The sequence below is a fragment of the Macaca thibetana genome, chromosome 8 (genome assembly GCF_024542745.1).
Source record: "Macaca thibetana thibetana isolate TM-01 chromosome 8, ASM2454274v1, whole genome shotgun sequence".
NCBI lineage: Eukaryota > Metazoa > Chordata > Mammalia > Primates > Cercopithecidae > Macaca > Macaca thibetana.
In genome coordinates, this window is record NC_065585.1 from 112,590,312 (window position 1) to 112,611,589 (window position 21,278).

The 21,278-nt window shown below is 37.1% G+C and overlaps 2 protein-coding genes across 6 annotated transcripts in view; both read left to right on the plus strand.

The window, feature by feature from the left end:
- The window catches only part of GTF2E2 (general transcription factor IIE subunit 2), a 381,513-nt gene that overhangs the window by 37,723 nt on the left and 322,512 nt on the right, over positions 1 to 21,278 (plus strand). The window lies entirely within an intron of this gene.
- The window catches only part of TEX15 (testis expressed 15, meiosis and synapsis associated), an 87,706-nt gene that overhangs the window by 6,612 nt on the left and 59,816 nt on the right, over positions 1 to 21,278 (plus strand). For 3 of the 5 annotated variants that reach the window (XM_050802400.1, XM_050802402.1, XM_050802401.1), the window contains exons 2-3: positions 7,227 to 7,302; positions 18,747 to 18,894. In XM_050802400.1, the coding sequence (XP_050658357.1) occupies positions 18,759 to 18,894 (136 nt within the window). In that variant the 5' untranslated portion in view covers positions 7,227 to 7,302; positions 18,747 to 18,758. Of the gene's footprint in view, positions 1 to 7,226; positions 7,303 to 15,538; positions 15,584 to 18,746; positions 18,895 to 21,278 lie in introns of those variants that run through there. The other 2 variants (XM_050802405.1, XM_050802403.1) reach the window with 2 other exon arrangements.

Below are 21,278 nucleotides of genomic sequence, written 5' to 3' on the forward strand. Positions count from 1 at the left end.
GTCAGTAACGGGCAGATAGAATTTGGGTTTTGGGGGGTTTCTTGTTTGTTTTGTTTTTTGAGACAGGGTGTCACTCTCACCCAGGCTGGAGTGCAGTGGCAGGATCACAAGGCTCATTGCAACCTCCACCTTCTGAGCTCAAGCAATCCTCCCACCTCAGCCTCCCGAGCAGCTGGGACTACAGGTGTGCCACCATGCCCAGCTTTTTTTTTTTTTTTTTTTTTTTTTTTTTTTTGTATTTTTTGTAAAGACAGGTTTTCGCCAGGTTGCCCAGGCTGGTCTTGAACTCCTAAGCTCAAGTGATCCACTTGCCTCAGCCTCCCAAAGTGCTGGGATTATAGGCGTGAGCCACAGACTAGGTGGTCTGGCTTCACCAAACTGCCACCAAAAATATCTCTTATCCATGGCATGAATAAGTGAAATAATTTTCTCTTAAAAAAAATCTATCTGAATTATGCTAAAATTTTTAGAGGAAAATTATTTGCTTGCTACAAATTTGCAGATCTGAAAATTACTCTGTTTTGGTGATCTTGTATTTAATACGACAATTCAAAAGCAGGACTAAAATTTTTAGTCTGACAAAAGAATAGCAGCATCCCAAGAGTTCATTCTCTGCCTAGAATGCTGATGACCAGTACTCCAGTTTATTTCTCCTGGGGACTCAGTAGTATTCAAGTTTTGCCTACATGGTTTTTTTTTTTTTTTGGTGGTTGTTTTTTTTTTTTTTTTTTTTTTTGAAGTCTCCAATTGGTCTATTTAGTATAATCCCCACCAGGTTTGTTGCAGTACTTTGACACGATCAGTTTCTGAAGAATTTTTGAGAAGCCTGTTTGTTACTAAAGTCAGGTAGAATCTTAAAATGAATGTTAGAAGTAGACAAGTTATATTAAAATTCATTCTTGATAGGGAGATTAGTAAGAAGGCACCTGAATTGCTAGTTGTTACCTTTGATACCCCCACATTTAATATAAGTACCTAAAGAAAATGTTTAAGTGAACATTCTTTCATGAGAAAGATGTGTAATTAGATACATCTAGAAATTTATAATTGTGTATTAAGTGTTTTTCTGGGCATAACTCCATTACAGTATTAATTAGGCGACTTGTTTTAACCTTATCTAGCAACACTTTTTTAAAATTTTAGGTTCAGCAGATCATGAAAGGTGAATAATGGTCAGCAGCTATGTTTCTCATACTAAAATGTGGAAAATAAAGCTGTTGACTTCTTTGAATTAACACCAAAAGATAGTTTAATGTTTTAAAATGGGAGGAATATTTTATATGGCAAGATGACTTCAAGCACACCTCATTGACATTAAAAGAGAAGCTGAGGAATACTTGTGGTTTTTAACTGGAAAACAACTCACAGGGGGAGGAAAAGTTGATTCAGTGTTAGTCAGTCCTAGTTAGAAATTTATAAATTTCTAGTTAAAAATGTATTGCCTATATAGCTATTTTCCTACATTAATCAAAATGAATCGTGTGAATATTTAGATATGACCAATTTCAAAAATTACTTTGTTGTTGGGGAAAGAAACTGATGTTTTCTACAAGGATTAAATAAGGTTCTTTTTTTTTTTGAGATAGAGTTTTACTCTTGTCACCAAGGCTAGAGTGAAGGGGCACCATGTCGGCTCACTGCAACCTCCGTCTCCTGGGTTTAAGCCGTTCACCTGCCTCATCCTCCCAAGTAGCTGGGATTACAGGCGCCCACCACCACACCCAGCTAGTTTTTGTATTTTTAGTAGAGACGGGGTTTCCCCATGTTACCCAGGCTGGTCTTGAACTCCTGACCTCAGTTGATCCACCCACCTGAGCCTCCCAAAGTGCTGGGATTACAGGCGTGAGCCATTGCTCCTGACCTAAATAAGGTCCTTTTATTATTCTTTCCTTCCCAAGACTTGTATGTTATTAATTCCCTTGAAAATTGTGTCATTATCTTTAATCATCTGATTATTTCTTTGTATTTCCCTAATGTCTTTTAAAAAGCCTCATAACCATAATAGATTAGCAACTAATTCCTGTGCTTTTATGACAATTCCCAACTTCTTTTGCATTTAATTTCCATCTGTTTGAGCAGAGAATGCACTCAGTTTGGGGTTGTACATGATTGATCTATCCTTATCTTTCACAACCTATTAGCACAGTCATCTTCCATGTTTCATACCCTTCTAACACCATGTCTGATTTCAAGGAACTTGGCAAGGTAATTATCTCTCTGTTTATATCTGCATAGGAAAGACAAGTGGCTTTAAGCAGGCAAAGTGGTGACTTTTTTGCCATTCTCAGTTGCTTTTCGCTATCAGTAACATAGAGGATGGCATTTGTTATATTTAATACTTGGGGTGAAAAAAGAATGCTGATTTGTGGAAGGGTAGGTAATCCAGGTAATCTTCCTTGTGGAATAAGTTGCAAGGTATCCTGTGCTAGCTTACTTTATATGGTAGAGTGGATCTGTTTCAGTCAAGCCAGTCAGAACTTACGAGAAGGCTGAAGGAAGGACTAGGACTGAAGGATTGATTTCAGTGAGAAGTTGAGCTGTTTCTCACCTTTCTCTGCAGCCAGGATGACCTTGGCCTTTTTGTGGAACTCAATCTGTTTGTACCGCAGCTCCTAGACTCCAAAGGGAAAGAAACCAAGCGAGTCCTAACCCCTGGGGGCCCCTTAACTTTGATTTTTTCCCCATGATGAAAAGCAGCTGGACTGGAAGTACTCCTCCCCATAGCCTGGGCTCTTGGGACAGTCTTTTAAACTTGTAAATTATTTTTAAGTCTACTCTCATTTGACTATGTAATTAGATAGATACAGGATCCTTCTTGGGCTTAGAGGAGAGCCTGCCCCAAATTTTTAGAGAAATACATCCATACAGCATAGGTCATAAAACAAGATTATAATTTGAGTCATCATAAAATCATGGAAATCTTTAAGTGCCAGTTTGGCTTCTCATTTGGGAAACCCTTCATATTGGAGGTTGGTTCATTCAACATAGACTATATAATATACATTATCAAAATAAAGTAGTTGAACCACATAGTTTAAAAGCATAATTGCTCTCTTGCCTTTGCCCTGAGAGGCAACAGACAAAGTCTATGCGATAAATATGAACACCATGAGAAATGTACTGGTAATCCTCAGACATTTCCTTCCTGGAATACTTAAATTCTGCTGTGCCTCATCATCTAGATTGGTGGTTCTCAAACTGTGGTTTGTCTTCACTATCAGCGTCACCTGGGAATTTATGAGAAATAAAAATTCTTGGGCCTTAAACATACAGAATTAGAAACTCTGGAGGTGGGACCCAGTAATCTGTATTTTAATAAGCCCTCTAGGTGATTCTAATACACACTGAAATAGGAGAATCACTAACGCCTTTGATCATCAAGGGTGAACCATAGTCTTTTGCGTTGCTGGTCTGTTACTTCACTATAAATATTTTATTGCCCATGTGGATATTACTGCATGTATATACCAGGAATTGGCAACCTGTGTTGTTAGTACTACATCGAATGATACCCAAGTTAAAATGGTTAGTGACCTTCACAGTTCTTTTCTACTTCCTTGTCTTCCTTCTTGCAGAGCGCCTGAAGCAAGGTAGCCACTGGATAATTTGTTAATTGAATGCCTACCTTCCCCCCTTCCTGCCGTCCCCCTGCAAAAAGCAAAATCACATTTTTGTTTATCTTTTGGTTTCTTCCTCTGTGGGAGCTTTAAGCCTGAAAGTGAAGTTCCCAGTTACAAATATGTCTTTTTCCTAATAGTGACTCTGGCTAAAAGAGATTCCTGATACATTAAGGAAAAAGAAAAAAAAGAAAAGGAGGAAAAAGGAAGAAAAAATAGTTATTATGTACCTGATTAGTATGCCTTCCTCAGAATTATCTTAGACCAATGGATCTCAAACTTATCTTACATCAGAATCACCTGGAGAATTTGTCGAACCACAGATTTCTGGGCCCAGACTCCAGAATCAATAGATCTAGGATGAAGCCAGAGGATTTGCATTGCCAGCAGGTTCCCAGGTTGTGCTGATGCTGCTGGTCTAGGGACCAGTTTGAGAACCACTTCCCCTAGTTGACTAGACCAGAAATACAGGTAATTTCATGATGTGCTTGTTAGGTGTCCCCCAGCTTGCTTAGCCAGTGATTTATAATTAGGAAGTATGGGACATGCCCAGGTGACAAACTTTGTCAGTAGTAGTTTTTTCTAGCTCTGTGCCTTTCCATATTCCAGAAGTTAAGATCTTCTCTTTGAACATAAGACTTTTTTCAGACTTTGAAAACTTACTCAAACTTGCTTGTCTAAATAATTGAGTTTGAGTGGAATAGATTTTTACCCAACTCTTGCCACACTGATTACTTCATTTCTCTGCTTCTGTTTCTTTTTATTTCAAGCTTAATTTTTCCAATATTATTATATACTCAAACATACGTTGCTTAAGTTGATATTGTTTATCTGTTTTCTGTCCTCTCATACAATTTTCTGAAGAATGGGAAATGGGCATTTCTTCTGGATTTTTTTCTCACAGCTAAACACAGTTGTTACAGACTTGACTCCTTGTTACTTGAATTCTTATTGTGAAACACATCTTTAGCATCTCCTGAAACAGAGAATAAAAAGAGATGAAACTGAGGCTTTTTTCCAAACTCTTTTGTAAGCCTTTTTTTTCTTGCTAAACAAGTGGTTTTGAGGAAAAATTGAAATATTAATCAATACAGATTTCTTGTATTTAATAGGAACTTTAGTTAAATATTTTCAACCATACCTATGCAAACACTATATTCCTGTGCAGATTAATCTCCTGCAGATTAAATTTATAGTTACTCTACTGGATAGCTTCTGGTAGAGAAAAAAACTATTGAAGACCATTTTGGTTTTTCTTTTCCTTTTTTTGTTTGTTTGTTTGTTTTGAGATAGTCTTTTGTTCTGTCAACCAGGCTGGAGTGCAGTGGCACAGACACAGCTAATTGCAGCCTTGACTTCCCAGGCTCAAGTTATCCTCACACCTCAGCCTCCTGAGTAGCTGGGACTACAGGCACGCCTGGCTAATTTTTTAATTTTTTGGTCCCACTATGTTGCCCAAGCTGGTCTCGAACTCCTGACCTCAAGCAAGCCTCCTGCCTTGGCCTCCCAAAGTGCTGGGATTACAGATATGAGCCACCATGCCCAGCCCTAGTTTTTCTTTTTATGGAATATCACACATGAATTGTAGAAAGATTTACCAAATGAGTACCTTTTTGTTAAAACCTGTGGTTGGGGTGTGGCTCTGTAATTTGTGTCCTGTAGCCAACTTTTCTTTTTCCTATTGCAGAGATTTTGTTTGCCACTCTTTTGCCATTCCAGAAAGTCTGGAACAGCTCCATGCAAGTGTCTTTGTGTTGACATCCTCCCTTGTGATCAAATTAAAAGACAGTTGGTAACATCCTCAAGCACATTTCCTTTCTTATACCTGACAGTTGTGTTAACTTACAAGTTTGCTTCAGATTCTTATTAATGTACTAACTTAAAAACTATCTTTCCACTTACTATAATTACAATAGACATAGCAATGTCGTTAGTCATCAGTTTTCAAATATACATATTACCCATATAATTGTTGCTAAATATTTCATGTTATTACTGATATCCTTATGTGAATGCTGGTGAGAGAGATGGACCATCACTATCACAGTACTCAGAATTTCTGGTTCCCAAATTATTTGGCATTTTATTTTTATATGCCAGTCTCTCATTTTAATTACCCTGATATTGCATGGTTATATTTGTCCTTGATTGTTTCTTTTTATTCTCTACGTTTACTTCTTTGGGTCTCTTAGACAGTGACACTTAATTAAAGCACTTGAGTAAAATATGCACCAACTAGTAAGTCAGTAAAGGATAAGATGTTCTTTTATTTATATGATGAGTTCTAAAATATTTTCAAAGAGCAATCTACAGTGTCTACTTTAAATACCCTTTGACCTTTTTTTGGATGCTTAACTTGGAGAAAAGAAAAAAGATCTAGAATTCGGAGTAAATCTCAAGTTTTGCTAAATGTTTCACCAATAACAGTTATCTTTTCTTGAAAATGCATAACATAGCATTTTAAATATATTAATTAGTACCATATAGAGATATACCTTATAATCAGTAGTATTATCTTGAAATCAAGAAATAAGTTAAAAGTTGTCTAGCTTCACAGGAACATGAAAGCTAATTATAATAGGTCATTAGGATTTGGACTAATTAGTTTTTTGTTGTCTCCATGGTGCAGACAGTCAGAGTTAAGGTTTAAATGCCTCTAGAAAGAAACTTAAGAACTGAGTTGGGGCCAGGTGCGATGGCTTATGCCTGTAATCCCAGCACTTTGGGAGGCTGAGGCTAACAGATCACTGGAGGTCAGGAGTTCAAGACATGGTGAAACCCTATCTCTACTAAAAATATAAAAATTAGCTGGGCATGGTGGCACATGCCTGTAATCCCAGCTACTCAGGAGACTGAAGCAGGAGAATAGCTTGAACCCAGGAGGCGGAGGTTGCAGTGAGCCGAGATCATGCCACTGCACTCCAGCCTGGGTGACAGAGCGAGAGAGACTGTCACACACACACACACACACACACACACACAGAGAACAGAGTTTGAATAGTGCAGTGATTTAGATCCATAGGTAAGCATCAAGCCTGAACTTGAAAACCAACTTACCAGTTTGGTTACCTCAGATAAGTTTCTTAAACTTTCTGAGTCTGTTGTTCTCATCTGAAAATGAGAGTAATACCATCAATCTGTAAAGATAAAATGAGATATTATATATAAGCTACCTATACTGTGTGTAGTATGTATCATAACTGCAGTGATTGACTAAAAATCAATGTTTTGTGCTGTGTGTAAAAACACTAGAGCAAGCTCATCTGCTGCGTTACAGGTGGTTTTCCCAACTAGAACTGCGTAAGATTGGTGAGCTGACACTGGGACTCTGGATAGCAGATGAGAATGTACTGAAGGGAAGAAAAAGAGAAAAGCTTATTGAGAAAAGAGGAGGGAAAGAAGAGGGAGGAAGGGAAAGACATGAGAGAAGGAACTGAGATATGCAGAAAACAGACAGCTCCCTCCCCTAGAATGAAACACGAGTGAAAGGGAGGCAGAAACCAGGAAGAAGAAAATGAATAGAGAGGACAATGAAGAGCTAATTATTGGGCAGGGGGAGCTTCTGATCATAATTCTCTACATGTTTCTGTTTTTATTTTTATTTTGTAGATATTCCCTTATCAGTTTTCATGTATGGACTGAGTAATGATCATAATTGTATGATGCTAGATACCATTGAAGAGCGGTAAGTATTTCAAATAATGGCTTTGTTACTGCTTTATTTATAACTTGTTGATTTCTTTTAACTACTTTACAATTGACTTACAAATAATTTGGCAATAAAGAAGATAGATGAAGAGTGTCTTTTATCACACTTTGGAATACTTTTAAAGTATGTAAATATTTATTCTTGATGATAATACTTATTGGGTACTGTCTTAATCTACTCGGGCCACTACAACATAATATAAACTGGGTAACTCATAAACAACATAAATATATTTTTCACAGTTCTGGAAGCAGAGAAGTCCAAGATGAAGGTGCTGGCAGATTCAGTGTCTGGGATGATGGGTGCTTTCTCATACCTGGTGCATTTTCATTGTGTTTTTGCATGGTGAAATTAAAGACCCTTGAGGGTCTTTAATAAGTATGCTAATCCCATTCATGAGGAGTCTGTTCTCAAGACTTAATCATCTCCAGAGGCCTCACCTCTTAATACCATCACTCTGATGTTTAGGCTTCAACGTGTGAGTGTCGGGGGGCACGAGCATTCAGACCATAGCAGGTATTTATTTTGTAAGGAAGTATACTTTGTGCTGGAGATAGAAAAATGGGTAAATTGTAGTACAGTACAGAATATGATCCCGTACATAATTGACCTTAATTTAGGGTAAGTATTGAAACTTTCAATAATAATTTGAATAATAAAAATGAATAATTTTATTTGAATAATAGTAAAATTTCAATAATAATTTGAAAGTCAAGCCAATATGCAAATATTGCTTAGAACATTTGTGGTATTCAAGGTTTGGAATTACTTTTTGAACCAATACATAAGCAGGGCAAGAAAATGAGGCCCAGCTTAGTGGCTCATGCCAGTAATCCCAGCACTTTGAGAGGCAGAGGCAGGAGGATTGCTTGAGGTGAGGAGTTTGAGACCAGCCCGTGCAACATAGCGAGACCTTATCTTTCAAAAAATAAAATAAAAATTAGCCTGGTGAGGAAGCATGTGCTTGCAATCCTAGCTCCTTAGGAGGCTGAGGCAGAAGGATCGCTCGAGCCCAGGAATTCAAGGTTACAATGAACTGTAATTGTACCACTGCACTCCAGCCTGGGTGAGATATCAGAGTGAGATCTTGACTCTTAAAAGAGAATTAATTGCTTTTTAGATTCTTAAAATGTTTATACTTTTAGTCAATAGTGGTATTGTCGCATTTAGTTACCCACATATTAATCTTATGGGTTTTAAATGATTTTTGGTTGATTCTAAAGATGAAATTCACTCTCAGAGGATGGGAATTGGACCCACTGTTGGCATTTAAAAAGCAAAAATACTATAGTCATGGAAGGAAATACTCTAGGCAAAGAAATATTCTAAGTAATTGGAAAGGTAGAGGAGGAATTGGGACTGTTCAACGTACTGAGGGCATCTAACTTTTAAGGCATGGACTTGCATACAGTGTACAATTTCTTGCATACGCCTATATGTGGAACCACAGAGAAAATGTAGATAGAGCCTGAAAGTGGTAGGAAGAGGGGTAAGTGTTAGGAGGAGGCAAAACATTTTACAGTTTACAATACAGCTTTAAGCCTTACCGAAACACAAATGAGCAAAGTAAAGCTTAGGAGCAGACATCTAGTGAGTGGCAGAATCAGGACAAGAAACCTATGTCTGCTGACTTCTTGTACAGAATACTTTCTGTTATTTCATAAATCCTTTCACAATTTTTTTTTCAACCCGATTTTGTAAAGACAATTTGGAAGGGAAGTGAAAGGTTGGTTTGTTAAATCAAAAGGGTGTGAATTTCCTAGCCAGGTTATCTTTAGCAACTTGTCACTGGTTGACCCTGATAATTTAGATACCCTCCCACCACCCCCCTTACTTTAACTGGTCTCTATGATCAGTTCTAGACTTTTTTGCATTGGGGGGAAAATTGCTTTCAGTCTTAGAGTCTTCAAAACAAATCTGGAAGAGGCTTTATTTGTTAGCACTTGATAATATATTTGTTGCTTTTATCCAGATACTAAGATTTTTATTCTCCCCAAATAGTTTAAATTACTACAGTTTTACTATAAATTTTTAAGGATTTAGAGATGTGTAGTGCAGTCTAATTGTGAGGCTTTCTTTTGATACTGCATATCTTTCTGAGGCAGTGGTCAATATGGGCACTGATTCTAAGAAGCACACAGGTTCTGCTTGTCTAAATCTTTTAAACTTAAGTAAAACAAATGTCAGCAGAATGGGGGCATTCTTTTTGGGAGTTATGTTGACTTTTTTTTTAATTGTGTGGTTCTGATAGTGAGCCCAGGTAACTACTGGAATTATTATGTAGTTGCTATGAGTCTTTGTCTCTGGATCACACTAATGCCCTCTAAGGAAGTAGACTGAATAGATAGTTCATCTTCTCCAGCAGAATTTGTTAATGTCTTTCTAAAAGACTCAGATTTGACAGTGGCAAAGTAAACAAGATGAGTGAAAAGAAGTGAAAAATGGCCTAAGTCCTAATAGCCATTTTAAATAAAATTAAAAGCATGATAAAACTGCCATGCATTCTTTGCTCTTTTGCTTCTAGTTTTCTATTCATTTAATATAAAGAGGATGGAGATAACCCAGAAACACTCTTTTAAAATAACTTCTACCTCCTATGTATAAGATTGAGGGGAAATTTAAAAAAACTTTATGGGTCATTATTGTCTTGCATTTAGGCATTCCAGATGTTCCACTCTTCTCCCAAGTTCCAAGGTACCAATAGTCAAACTTCACATTAAAGGATTTGAGAAAAAATGAAAGATAGAACTTCACAAGTCACTGTGATGAAATTGAACTTTCTTTAAATGTGTGTGTGTGGCTGGGCATGGTGGCTCACACCTATAATCCCAGCACTTTGGGAGGCCAAGGTGAGTAGATCATGAGGTCAGGAGATTTAGATCATCCTGGCCAACATGGTGAAACCCTGTCTCTATGAAAATACAAAAAATTAGCCAGGTGTGGTGGCGGATGTCTGTAGTCCCAGCTACTTGGGAGGCTGAGGCAGGGGAATCGCTTGAACCCGGGAGGCAGAGGTTGCAGTGAGCCGAGATCGTACCACTGCACTCCAGCATGGGGACACAGTGAGACTCTGTCTGAAATTAAAAAAAAAAAAAAAAAAGTATGTGTTCAAAAAGTGTTGACATGTAAACCCTTGAATAATCTATACATTTACCTAATGGAATGTCACATAATGGCTTCATAGGTGTTGAGTCTGAGCTCCATTTAAAAAAACAACAACAAAAAAAAAATAACTAATGCTTAACCAGATGATCCTGCCTTAATTGGTAGAGAAAGGTCAGCAACATTCTTTAAGTCCAATAAGAGGATTATTAATAGATGGATTTTACTGGTAACCTCTTAGGGGCATCCTCTGACCCTTCAACAAAGCTTGGTTTCAAACTTCGAGTCCATGAAAAGCAATGTGTTGTTTAACTTTACCCCTTTGGTACCACTGTCACCAATTCAACAGACATTTGTTGATGGTCATTTTTGTTTGTTTGTTTCTGTTTTTTTGCAACGGAGTCTCACTCTGTCGCCCAGGCTAGAGTGCAGTGGCGCAATCTTGGCTCACTGTTGGCAGCCATTTTGTGCAAGGTTGACATCTAAGTTATTATACTACATATATTTTTTGATATGGGCCTTTTCCAGCTTACCATACAGATTATGCTCTTTTGATTATGCTCTTGCTAACTAAAGATCAGTTCAAACTAACCTATAGGAGGTCTTCTAAAAATCCTCTGTCTTGGTGCATTTAGGCTGCTGTAACACAATACCATAAACTGGGTAACTTATAGACAACAGAAATTTCTTTGTCACAGTTCTGGAGACTGGGGAGTCCAAGATCAAGGTGCTGCCAGATTTGGTAGCTGGTGAGGGACTGCTTGCTGGTCCACAGACAGCTGTCTTTTCCCTGCATCTTCACATGGTAGAAGCAGTGAGGGAGGTCTTTACAGTCTGTTTTGTAAGCGTACCTTCATGAAGGCACCACCTTTAATACCTAATCAGCTTCTAAAGGCCCCACCTCCCAATACCTTCACATTAGGCTTTTTCTTTATGTGCTTTTTTTTTTTTCTAACAGTTTGATAGTTTTAACTCTTATCTTTAGTCTTTGATCCATTTGCAGTTAATTTTTGTACATGGTTTAAAGTAAGAATCCAACTTCATTCTTTTGCACATGGATATCCAGTTTTCCGGCACTATTTGTTGCAGACTGTCCTTTCTCCCACTGAATGGTCTTGGCACCTTGTGGAACATCATTTCACATATATGTGAAGGTTTATCTTGGAACTCTTTTTCCTATTTTATTGTTCTTAGATGTCTGTCTTTATGCCTGTTCCAAGCTTTAAGAAATATGAGTTACGGAAATAGTGAACGAATTAATGATATATATAAATCATACAGGAAGCCAGGTATTATAAGTAAACGATAACACACACACACAAAAAAAAAAAAAAAAAACAGGAGAATCAGAGTTGAGACTTAAGACTTTGGAATTATCAAATACAGCATTTTTTTAGAGACAGAGTTTTTTTTTTCTTGCTACGTTGCTACGTTGCCCAGGCTGGAGTGCAGTCATAGCTCACTAGAGCTTTGAACTCATAGGCTCAAGCAATTCTACCACCACAACCTGCCACGTAGCAGGGAGTACAGGTGTAAACCATCACACTCAGTTTAAAGACAATATATTTTTAAAGAAATGAGAAAGGCTTTAAAATCTGAGAAGCAGATTTTTTAAATAACCAAATATAACCCTTATTAATGGAAATAGTAATAATTAAAAACTCAATGGACTAGAAGCAGATTAGACCTAGCTGAAGAGAGTCAGTGAACCAGATGTTAGATATGAAGAAACATGATATTATTTTTAGATATGAAGGAGGGTTAAGAAACATGAAGAATAAAGGTAGAAATTTGAACATAGGTAAATAGATGTTCTATACTGAGGAAACAGAATGATGTCACAGCAATATTTAACAATAAAGTTTCTGAGAATTTCACATAATTGTTGAAAGATACCAAAAGTTAGATATAAGAAGTTCATCAAATACTTAGCCTAGAACATCATGATGAAAATGCAGGACATAAGAGACAAAGATACTAAATGCTGCCAGAGGAAAAGATTACTCATAAATGAATGACAATTATATTAGAGGTGATAACATCTTCAGAGTGCTGAGAGAAAGTAGCAGTCATTCTAGAATTTGTACCCAGGAAAATTAAGCCTGATGGCAGCATGTCTACTAAAAAATAGAATTTATCATATTAAACTGTAAAAGATTTAAAACATTCCCTTTAAAATCAAGGGCAAGATCAAGATACCTGCCATTATCACTTATATTCAACATTGCACTAGGTACAAGAAATAAATAGCATAAGAATCAGATGGGAAGACACAAAACCATAAGTCATTATACAGTCCATTATTCATAGAGGATATGGCTGTTAATGAAGATAAATTATTAGAATTAATAAGAGCTTAACAAGGTTGCTGGGTAGCCAATATACAGAAATTGGTTTTGGAGAGTCATTTGCCTAGTGATTGAGTGCATTCACTCTGGTGCCACACTGCCTAGCTTTGAATTCCAGATTCCACCCTTCCTAGCTTTGTGTCCTTGGACATACTATTTAACTTCCCTGCACTTTTGTTTTCTAATTTAAAATAAGGGTATCTGATAGGGATATTGTGAAGATTAAATGGATCAGTATATATCTAAAGCACTTAGAAAAGTGTCTGGTACCTGGTAAGTGTTATATATGTGTTAGCCATTTTTATTATCATTATCAACATCATTTTAAACATAGTAGTGAATAAAATAACTTTCAAAGATACTGTATATAGTAACGTAAAAATTATAAAGTACTTTAGATTAAATACTTTAAAAGAAGTGTAAAAACTCTTAGGGAAAAAAGTTATAAAACTTTTTGAAAGACATTAATGACCTGAATACCATGTTCACAGATAGGAAAGCTAATATAACAACATGACTTATCTTAAGATTGATCACGAGGTTCAGTGAAGTTCCAGTTAAAACCTAAACAAAATTTATTCTTAGATAGGCCTAATTTAAAATGTGTATGTAAGTGCAAAGAGGCTGTGGAAGAACAAGATTTGTTTTGTTTTTTTTTTTCTTTCAGTTTTGCTAAAGCATGTATCAAGATTTGTTACAATATGGTGTTGATGCATGAATACAGAAAGACACTGATGAAACAGAGCACAGAGCCCAGAATTCATACATATGTAGAAAATGGGTTTATGTCAGAGATGGCATTACAGATAAGTAGGAATAGGAAAGGTTGTTTAAAAAAAATGCTAGCAGTTTGATATTCACATGGAAAACTTGAACTTTTATTTTTTTACCATAGACAAAAAATGAATTTGAGGCATAGTAAATACTTAAAAGTAAAAGACACAATTATGAAAGTTTTAGAAGAAAATATATGGGATATCTTTATGATCTTGGGAAGAGGTATATCTTTTTTCTTTTTTTGGAAACAGAGTCTTGCTCTGTCGCCCAGGCTGGAGTGCAGTGACGCAATCTCCGCTTATTGCAAGCTCCGCCACCCGGGTTCGCACCATTCTCCTGCCTCAGTCTCCTGAGTAGCTGGGGCTACAGGCCCCTGCCACCACGCCCAGCTAATTTTTTGTAGTTTTAGTAGAGATGGGGTTTCACCGTGTTACCCAGGATGGTCTCAATCTCCTGACCTCGTCATCCACCCACCTCAGCCTCCCAAAGTGCTGGGATTACAGGCGTGAACCACTGTGCCCAGCTTGGGGAGAAGTATTTCTTAAAGTTGATCAAAAGCAAAAATGAAAGCACAAAATATAAATAAAAATATTCATATTTGGGACTAAAATTAAACATACCTCTTTTAGAAAATGAAAATACAACTTTTAAAAGTGGGGGGAATTATTTGCAATAAATATAATTAGCAAAAAAGATAATATCTCATATAAAGATTTCTTGCAAATACATAGACTAAACTGATAGAAAAGTGGGTAAAAAGCTTGAATGAGTATTTCCCAGATGTGGAAACATGACCAATATATATACTCAGTACATGATCATTCTCAAAAATTGGGGGCTGGATTCAGTGGCTCACGCCCACAGGCACTTTGGGAGAATGAGGCAGGCAGATCACTTGAGGTCAGGAAGCTGAGACCAGCCTGGCCAACATAGTGAAACCTTGTCTCTACAAAAATTAGCAACGTGTGGTGGCACGCGCCCATAGTCCCAGCTACTAGGGAGGCTGAGCCAGGAGAATCGCTTGAACCCAGGAGGCAGAGTTTGTAGTGCACTGAGATCACGCCACTTTACTCCAGCCTAGGTGACAGAGCAAGACACTGTCCAAAAAAAAAGGGGTGAGGGGAGAGGAAATGCAAACTAACCACAATTAGTTATCATTTGCTCCTGTCAGGTTGGCAGAAAGTAAAGACTACCAACATGAAGCGTTGATGAGAATATGGAGAAACTGGAACTCTTAGATATTCCTGGTGATGATGTGTAATAAAAGATTGAGAAATTAGCCAAGCACAGTTGGCATTTGCCTGTAATCCTAACTACTTAGCCATTTGGGAGGCTGAGGCATGAGGATCAAAAATCTGTGTGCAGTTAGCTGGCATCTTCCCATGACGGCGCTCTCACTCACCCCACACAGTGAAATGAGGACAAACCAGAATTCCCCATGTCATAATTGATCGCTTGAGCTCAGGAATTTGAGACCAGCCTGGGCAACACTAGTGAGACCTAGTCTCAAAGGGAAAAAAAAAAAGGTTCAGAAATGAGACTATACAAAAATTAGTTTTTCTATGTGAGGAATCTTCCTCACATAGAAACAAACAAAATTAAAAGGCAAAAATATTAAAATACATATGACAGACAAAACTAATTTATTTGTATATGGAGTCCTTATAAATCATTAACTAGAATACTATCTTCTCTGTGGGAAAAAAATGGACAAAAAGATAAGAACGAGTGATTCACAGAAAAAACAAAATAGCTCAATGTCACTGATAATGAATTAAATGCTAACTAAAACCACAAGTTTCTATTTTTATTTGCCATGTTTTCAAAGATTAAGTTTGATGAAATACTAAAAAATAAAAATGGAAAGAATATTTTCTTTAAAGCAAAAATTAGTAAATAATAAAGGCTAGATACAGAAAGGTGAGTTACTAAGAAACCAAGAAAATCAGGATTATGAAGTCATAGAAGTCTGGCAAGCTGTGTTATTTCGAGAACAGAGTGGTCAAGAGTATCAAACAGAGAGAGGCCAAGTAAGTCATGAGCCACAAATGACTGATGTGGATAATCATTGATGACTTTGAAGATCACTGTTTAGGTGGAGTAATGGAAGTAGAAATCAAAGTAGATTGAGGAGGGAGTGGGAAGTGAGCTAGAAAATGGCAAATTTTTGCATTTCTGAGATGAACTCAGCTGATTTATGATGTATTATCATTTTTATTTAACTTTTGTTTGAATTTCTACTGATTTAATTTCCTCCTAATAATAACAGGATTATTCATTGTTTTTGTTTCTTCTTGAATCAATTTTGGCAGCTTTTTTCCTAAGAATTATTTTCTGTAATATCTAAATGTATTGGCCTAAAGTTGTTCATAACATACATTCTCTTAAAACCTATATAAATAGGTGTTTAAATTATTAGCAAACACTTATCTTTGGTTCCTTTGTTCTTTAGTTATTTTGAATATCTGTTAAAGTATATGGTATATACTTTATATATATTATATATTTTATATATATACTTTATGTATATTGCCATGTACATTAACTATTCATGAATGATTTATAATTGATTTCTTTTTCTATCTAGAATAGCCCAGGACTCCAGAAGACAGTCTCAGCATGAATCCTCAGAATTCAAACTTCCTTATTTTACTTTTATATATATGTATATAAATAATACATAAACATATATATATAATTGTAGGACTATTTCATATGATATAATTTGTAATATGTAACATATAAAGGTTATAGGTCTGTGATATATGAGCATAAAGAAATATATATCAAAGGTCTAATATCCCACCCATAAAAAACCCAAACAAACAAACAAAAATACATGAAGTTATCACTTTAACATGGTTGAAGTTAAAGAGACGTTATTCCTGCTTAAAAGATAATAACTGAAAAATTGCTGAGCACAACTTATTTAATGAAGGATGTTGAACACCGTTGTGTCCTGATTATTCATCTTTCATTAGTTGTAAACTTAGCTTTTTGTGGCAAAGTATTATCCTAAGTAAGCCCTGAGGAACAGAAGTGAACTTCATAAATCTTTCCTTTATTAGTAAATTATGCTAGAGAAACCCTATAGCTGAAATCATCGAGCTTTCTTGAATATGTAATTTTTTTTTTCTTTGAGCCAGAGTCTCACACTGTTGTCCAGGCTGGAGTACAATGGTGCGATCTCGGCTTGCCGCAGCCTCTGCCTCCTGGGTTCAAGTGATTCTCCTGCCTCAGCCTCCAGAGTAGCTGGGATTACAGGTGCACACCACCACACCCGGCTAATTTTTTGTACTTTTAGTAGAGACGGGGTTTCACTATGTTGGCCAGACTGGTCTCAAACTCCTGACCTCGTAATCCACCCACCTCAACCTCCCAAACCGAATATGTAATTTAACTGTAGTTAAGGGCAGTTTTGAAGATTGTGCTTTGAGGATTTTCCCAGCACTTGGCTCTTCAAGTAAAGTATATTCAACTGATTGTTCTTTACCTTTATGTGCTGTTGTTACAGATCATGACTAATTGAAGAGATTTTTATTGCATAAGGCATTCTAAACTATTTTCCATTCTTCCCCTTACTAAACTGTGAGGTGAACGTGGCAGCCTTGACAAGTATCTCTAGAGCTGGTGCATCTTAGGAGTATTCTTGTTAGAAAACAGTACTCCACTAGTGTCTTTGTGGCTGAATGAAAGAAGGGCTGCCTGGCTTCTCTTTTTTTCTAGAGGTCTTTTTCATTCCCTGATCCATGTTTGATTGGGAGATTGCAAGATCACCTTTCATAAAGAACAGGAGGGCATTAAGAGGGACATCCTTGTGAACCTTCTTAGAACCTTATCCTTTGTGATCCTTCTGTAGAATTTTGGCATCTTTTAATTTGGATTGTGATCTAATGTTTGAACTAAGCCGTTGATAGGTGTCAGGAGGGCCGTCAACCATCTTATGAAATGGTATGAAAAATACCTGCTTATATATATTTCCTTGTGTGTATACTCCATAGCTGTCTTTTGAAATCCAGTTTGAGTTCTACTTAAAGAGGTTAAGAATCAATATTTGGCAGGGGATGGAGGTTGCAGGGAAGTTTGGGGAGAGAGAGAAAGGAGAGGGAAAAAGGAAGGGAGGAATATTTTTGATATTTCTGGTATAGCAATATATGATGTTGTCTTAAGCATTTATAGAATGATACTATGCAGCAGTAGTCAATAAGCAATTGGCTGTTGTTGGCCATCAACTGTAGGAATAGTCAGCAATAGTTGGTTTACAGCTTTTTGAAGTTTCTTCTGAAACCAGAGATTTTGATTTAAAGAGAGTATCATTTTTGTCACAGAAATGTATAGGAAAAAAATGCTTTCTGAAAATGGAATATTTGAGCTGGGCATGGTGGCTCACGCCTGTAATTCCAACACTTTGGGATTCCGAGGCAGGAGGATCACTTGAGCCCAGGAGTTCAAAACCAGCCTGGGCAACACAGAGAAGACCCTGTCTCAAAAGAAACAAAGAAAGAAAAAATGTAGTATTTGGTAAGAATTTTACCAAATGTGTATAAAAATTGTTATGGCTGTAAGTTTTTGAGCTTTTCAGGAGCAGGGAGACTTTTGGTTACCTAATTGCAGTTACATGAATTACAAGGAAAAATGTGTTAGAAACAAAAATTCATATATATACATATGAAATATATATGTGAAATATATATATATGAATATATATATTGAGATAGAGTCTTGCTCTTTTGCCCAGGCTGGAGCGCAGTGGAGTGATCTCAGCTCGATGCATCCTCCACCTCCTGGGTTCAAGCTGTTCTCATGCCTCAGTCTCCCAAGTAGCTGGAATTACAGGCATGTGCCACCACGCCCAGCTGATTTTTTTGTGTTTTTAGTAGAGACGGGGTTTCACCATGTTGGCCAGGCTGGTCTCAAACTCCTAATGTCAAGTGATCTGCCCACCTCAGCCTCTCAAAGTGCTGGAATTACAGGTGTGAGTCACTGTGCCCAGCTGATATTTTTGATATACAAAAACCAAAGTTGTAAACTCATTTTCTTTTTTGGGTAACTGGCAAATTGAGATGGAAACTTTCTGATAGTTGACTAAGAACATTTTACTATTTACTTTTGTTGAACTTTTAAATGATTGTACTGCCATTGCCTTTTATGTATTTATTGACCGTTTGCTTAATAACCTTGGGTTGATTTTAGGCCACCAACAAAATGGAAATGAAAGAAACTGCTAAACAGAATACACTGTGGCAAATGAGCTCAACTAGCGAACCCATGTTAAATACTGGTGAAGTCAATCCTTTGAAGAAATTCACCATTCCTAAGATCAGGAGGACAGCTGAGAAAGGTAGTATTTCTGTGGAAGTTGGGAACTTTTTTAGTAACTATTACTGTATTTCTCTGATTCTTATTTTATGTTCATCTTTTATTTTGACTCTATATAAAATTAGATTAATTCAGGTCTCTAATTCCTTAAACATGCATGTACTTATGTTTCCACACAAAATAGAATAGATGCATGTTCTGCATCCTTCCCACAAAGTACACCTAAAATCCCTGGACATTTTTATAAAACAAATATGAGAAGACTTTCAAAACTGGAGAACACACACCAACTAGAGAATCTGGAACTCAGGGAATGACATAGCAGTAAGTTCCCTGGATTTTCTTTTTGTTTCCTCCATATCTCAGACTGGATGCCCCAACAAGAGAAATGCCGCCTGGTGCAGACCTCCCCCAGAAGCCCCAAGTAAAACCTCTTCTTTCTTGCCAGTGGACTAATAAAGGGGCAGCCTAGAAAGTTGGAAACCTGTTTGACATTAAATATACCCCTCCCGTTTCCCACTGGGGTGATGTCAAAGGAAGTTGAGTGGGGATCCTGGACTCTGACCCCCTACCCAGCAGGAACAAGGTACCCCTTTCCTTCCCTGTGATGCCAGTGGTGATCCAAGTAGGATCACACAGCCATAACGCATTCTCTTCCCTGCCATCATCCTGCTCCTGCAATGTCAGTTGATATCTACCCCTGCTTTGTGGTGATGAGTTGCCCTTTCCACAAGGGTTAGAGTCAGTGAACAAAGTGGAGAGCCTAGACCTCCACCACATCCAGCAGTAACAAGGCCTCCTTCCACAGTGTTGGTGGAGGATAAGTGGGGACCATGGACTTCCAGCCCTTTCCAGTGGTAACAGGATACTCCCCAGCGTGTAAATGGAAGCCCTGTGGAAAGCCAGAACTTCACCTCTGCATAGTAGTAGAGTCAGTGCTCCCCTTTCCTTGCCAGCCATTGTTCCTGCCAGCATAGTTTTAGTAAAGTCTTGCTGAAGTGCAAGATTATATATAATCCAGAGTCTCATAAAAATGCCCCAGTTGACCAGGATATAATAAAAATCGCTCATCTTAACACACACCAAGAAAATCTCAACTTGAATGAGAAAAGATAACAAATGCCAACATCAAGATTGACACAGGTGTTGGAACTATAATTAACTGAGAGACTTTTAAAGCAGCTACCATAAAGATATTTGGACAAGCAGTTACAGACACTTTTGAAACAAACGAACAGCTAGAAAATCTCATCAAAGAAATGAAATATGTAATAATCGAATAGAAGACTTGGAACTGATAATTTAATTAAAATAAAAACTCAGGCAAAAACTAATAGAACTACAAGGAGAAACAGAGAAATCTACTATTATAGTTGGAAATACCCCATTGTCAGAAATGGGCATATTGCCAACAGACAGAAAATCACTAAGGACATAGCTCAGCAACACCATCAATCAACTTGATACAATAGACATCTGTAGACTATTCCATTCAACAGTAGTATGTTAGACATTCTTCTCAAGCACACCCAAGACTCACCAAGATAGACCATACCTTGGCCATAATACACATGTTAAGAGATTTGAAATAGTAGAAATCATAGTCACCTCTCAGACCATGTATTAATCCATTTTCACACTACTGATAAAGATATACTAGTGACTGGGCAATTTACAAAAGAAAGAGGTTTATAATGGACTTATAGTTCCACGTGGCTGGGGAAGCCTCATAATCATGGCAGAAGACAAGGAGAAGCAAGTCACATCTTACATGAATGGCAGCAGGCAAAGAGAGAGCTTGTGCAGGGAAACTCCTGTTTTTAAAACCATTAGATCTCATGAGACCAGTTCACTATCACGAGAATAGCACAGGAAAGACCTGCCCCCATAATCCAGTCGTCTCCCACTGGATCCCTCCCACAACACATGGGAATTATGGGAGCTACAAGATGAGATTTGACTGGGGACACAGAGCCAAACCATATCAGACCACAGTGGAATTAAGATGATCAAGTAGGGGGCACTAGATATAAATAACCCAAAGATAGCTGGAAAATACCCAAATTCTTTGAGATTAAACAGCACACTTCTAAATAATAAATGCATCAAAGGAAAAATCTCAAGAGAAATGTTAAAATACTTTGAACTAAATGAAAAGGAAAACAAAATTTGTAGGATGAAGCAAAAGCAGTACTTAGGAAGAAATTTATAGCATTGAATGCATATATTAGAAAACAAGAAATATCTAAAATCAGTAATTTAAGTTTACACCTTAGGAAACTAGAAAAAAGAGGACAAATTAAATCCAAAATAAGCAGAAGAAAAGAAATAATAAAAATTAGAGCAGAAATGAATGAAATTAAAAACAGGAAATTAATAGAAAAAAAATCAACAAAATGAAAATCT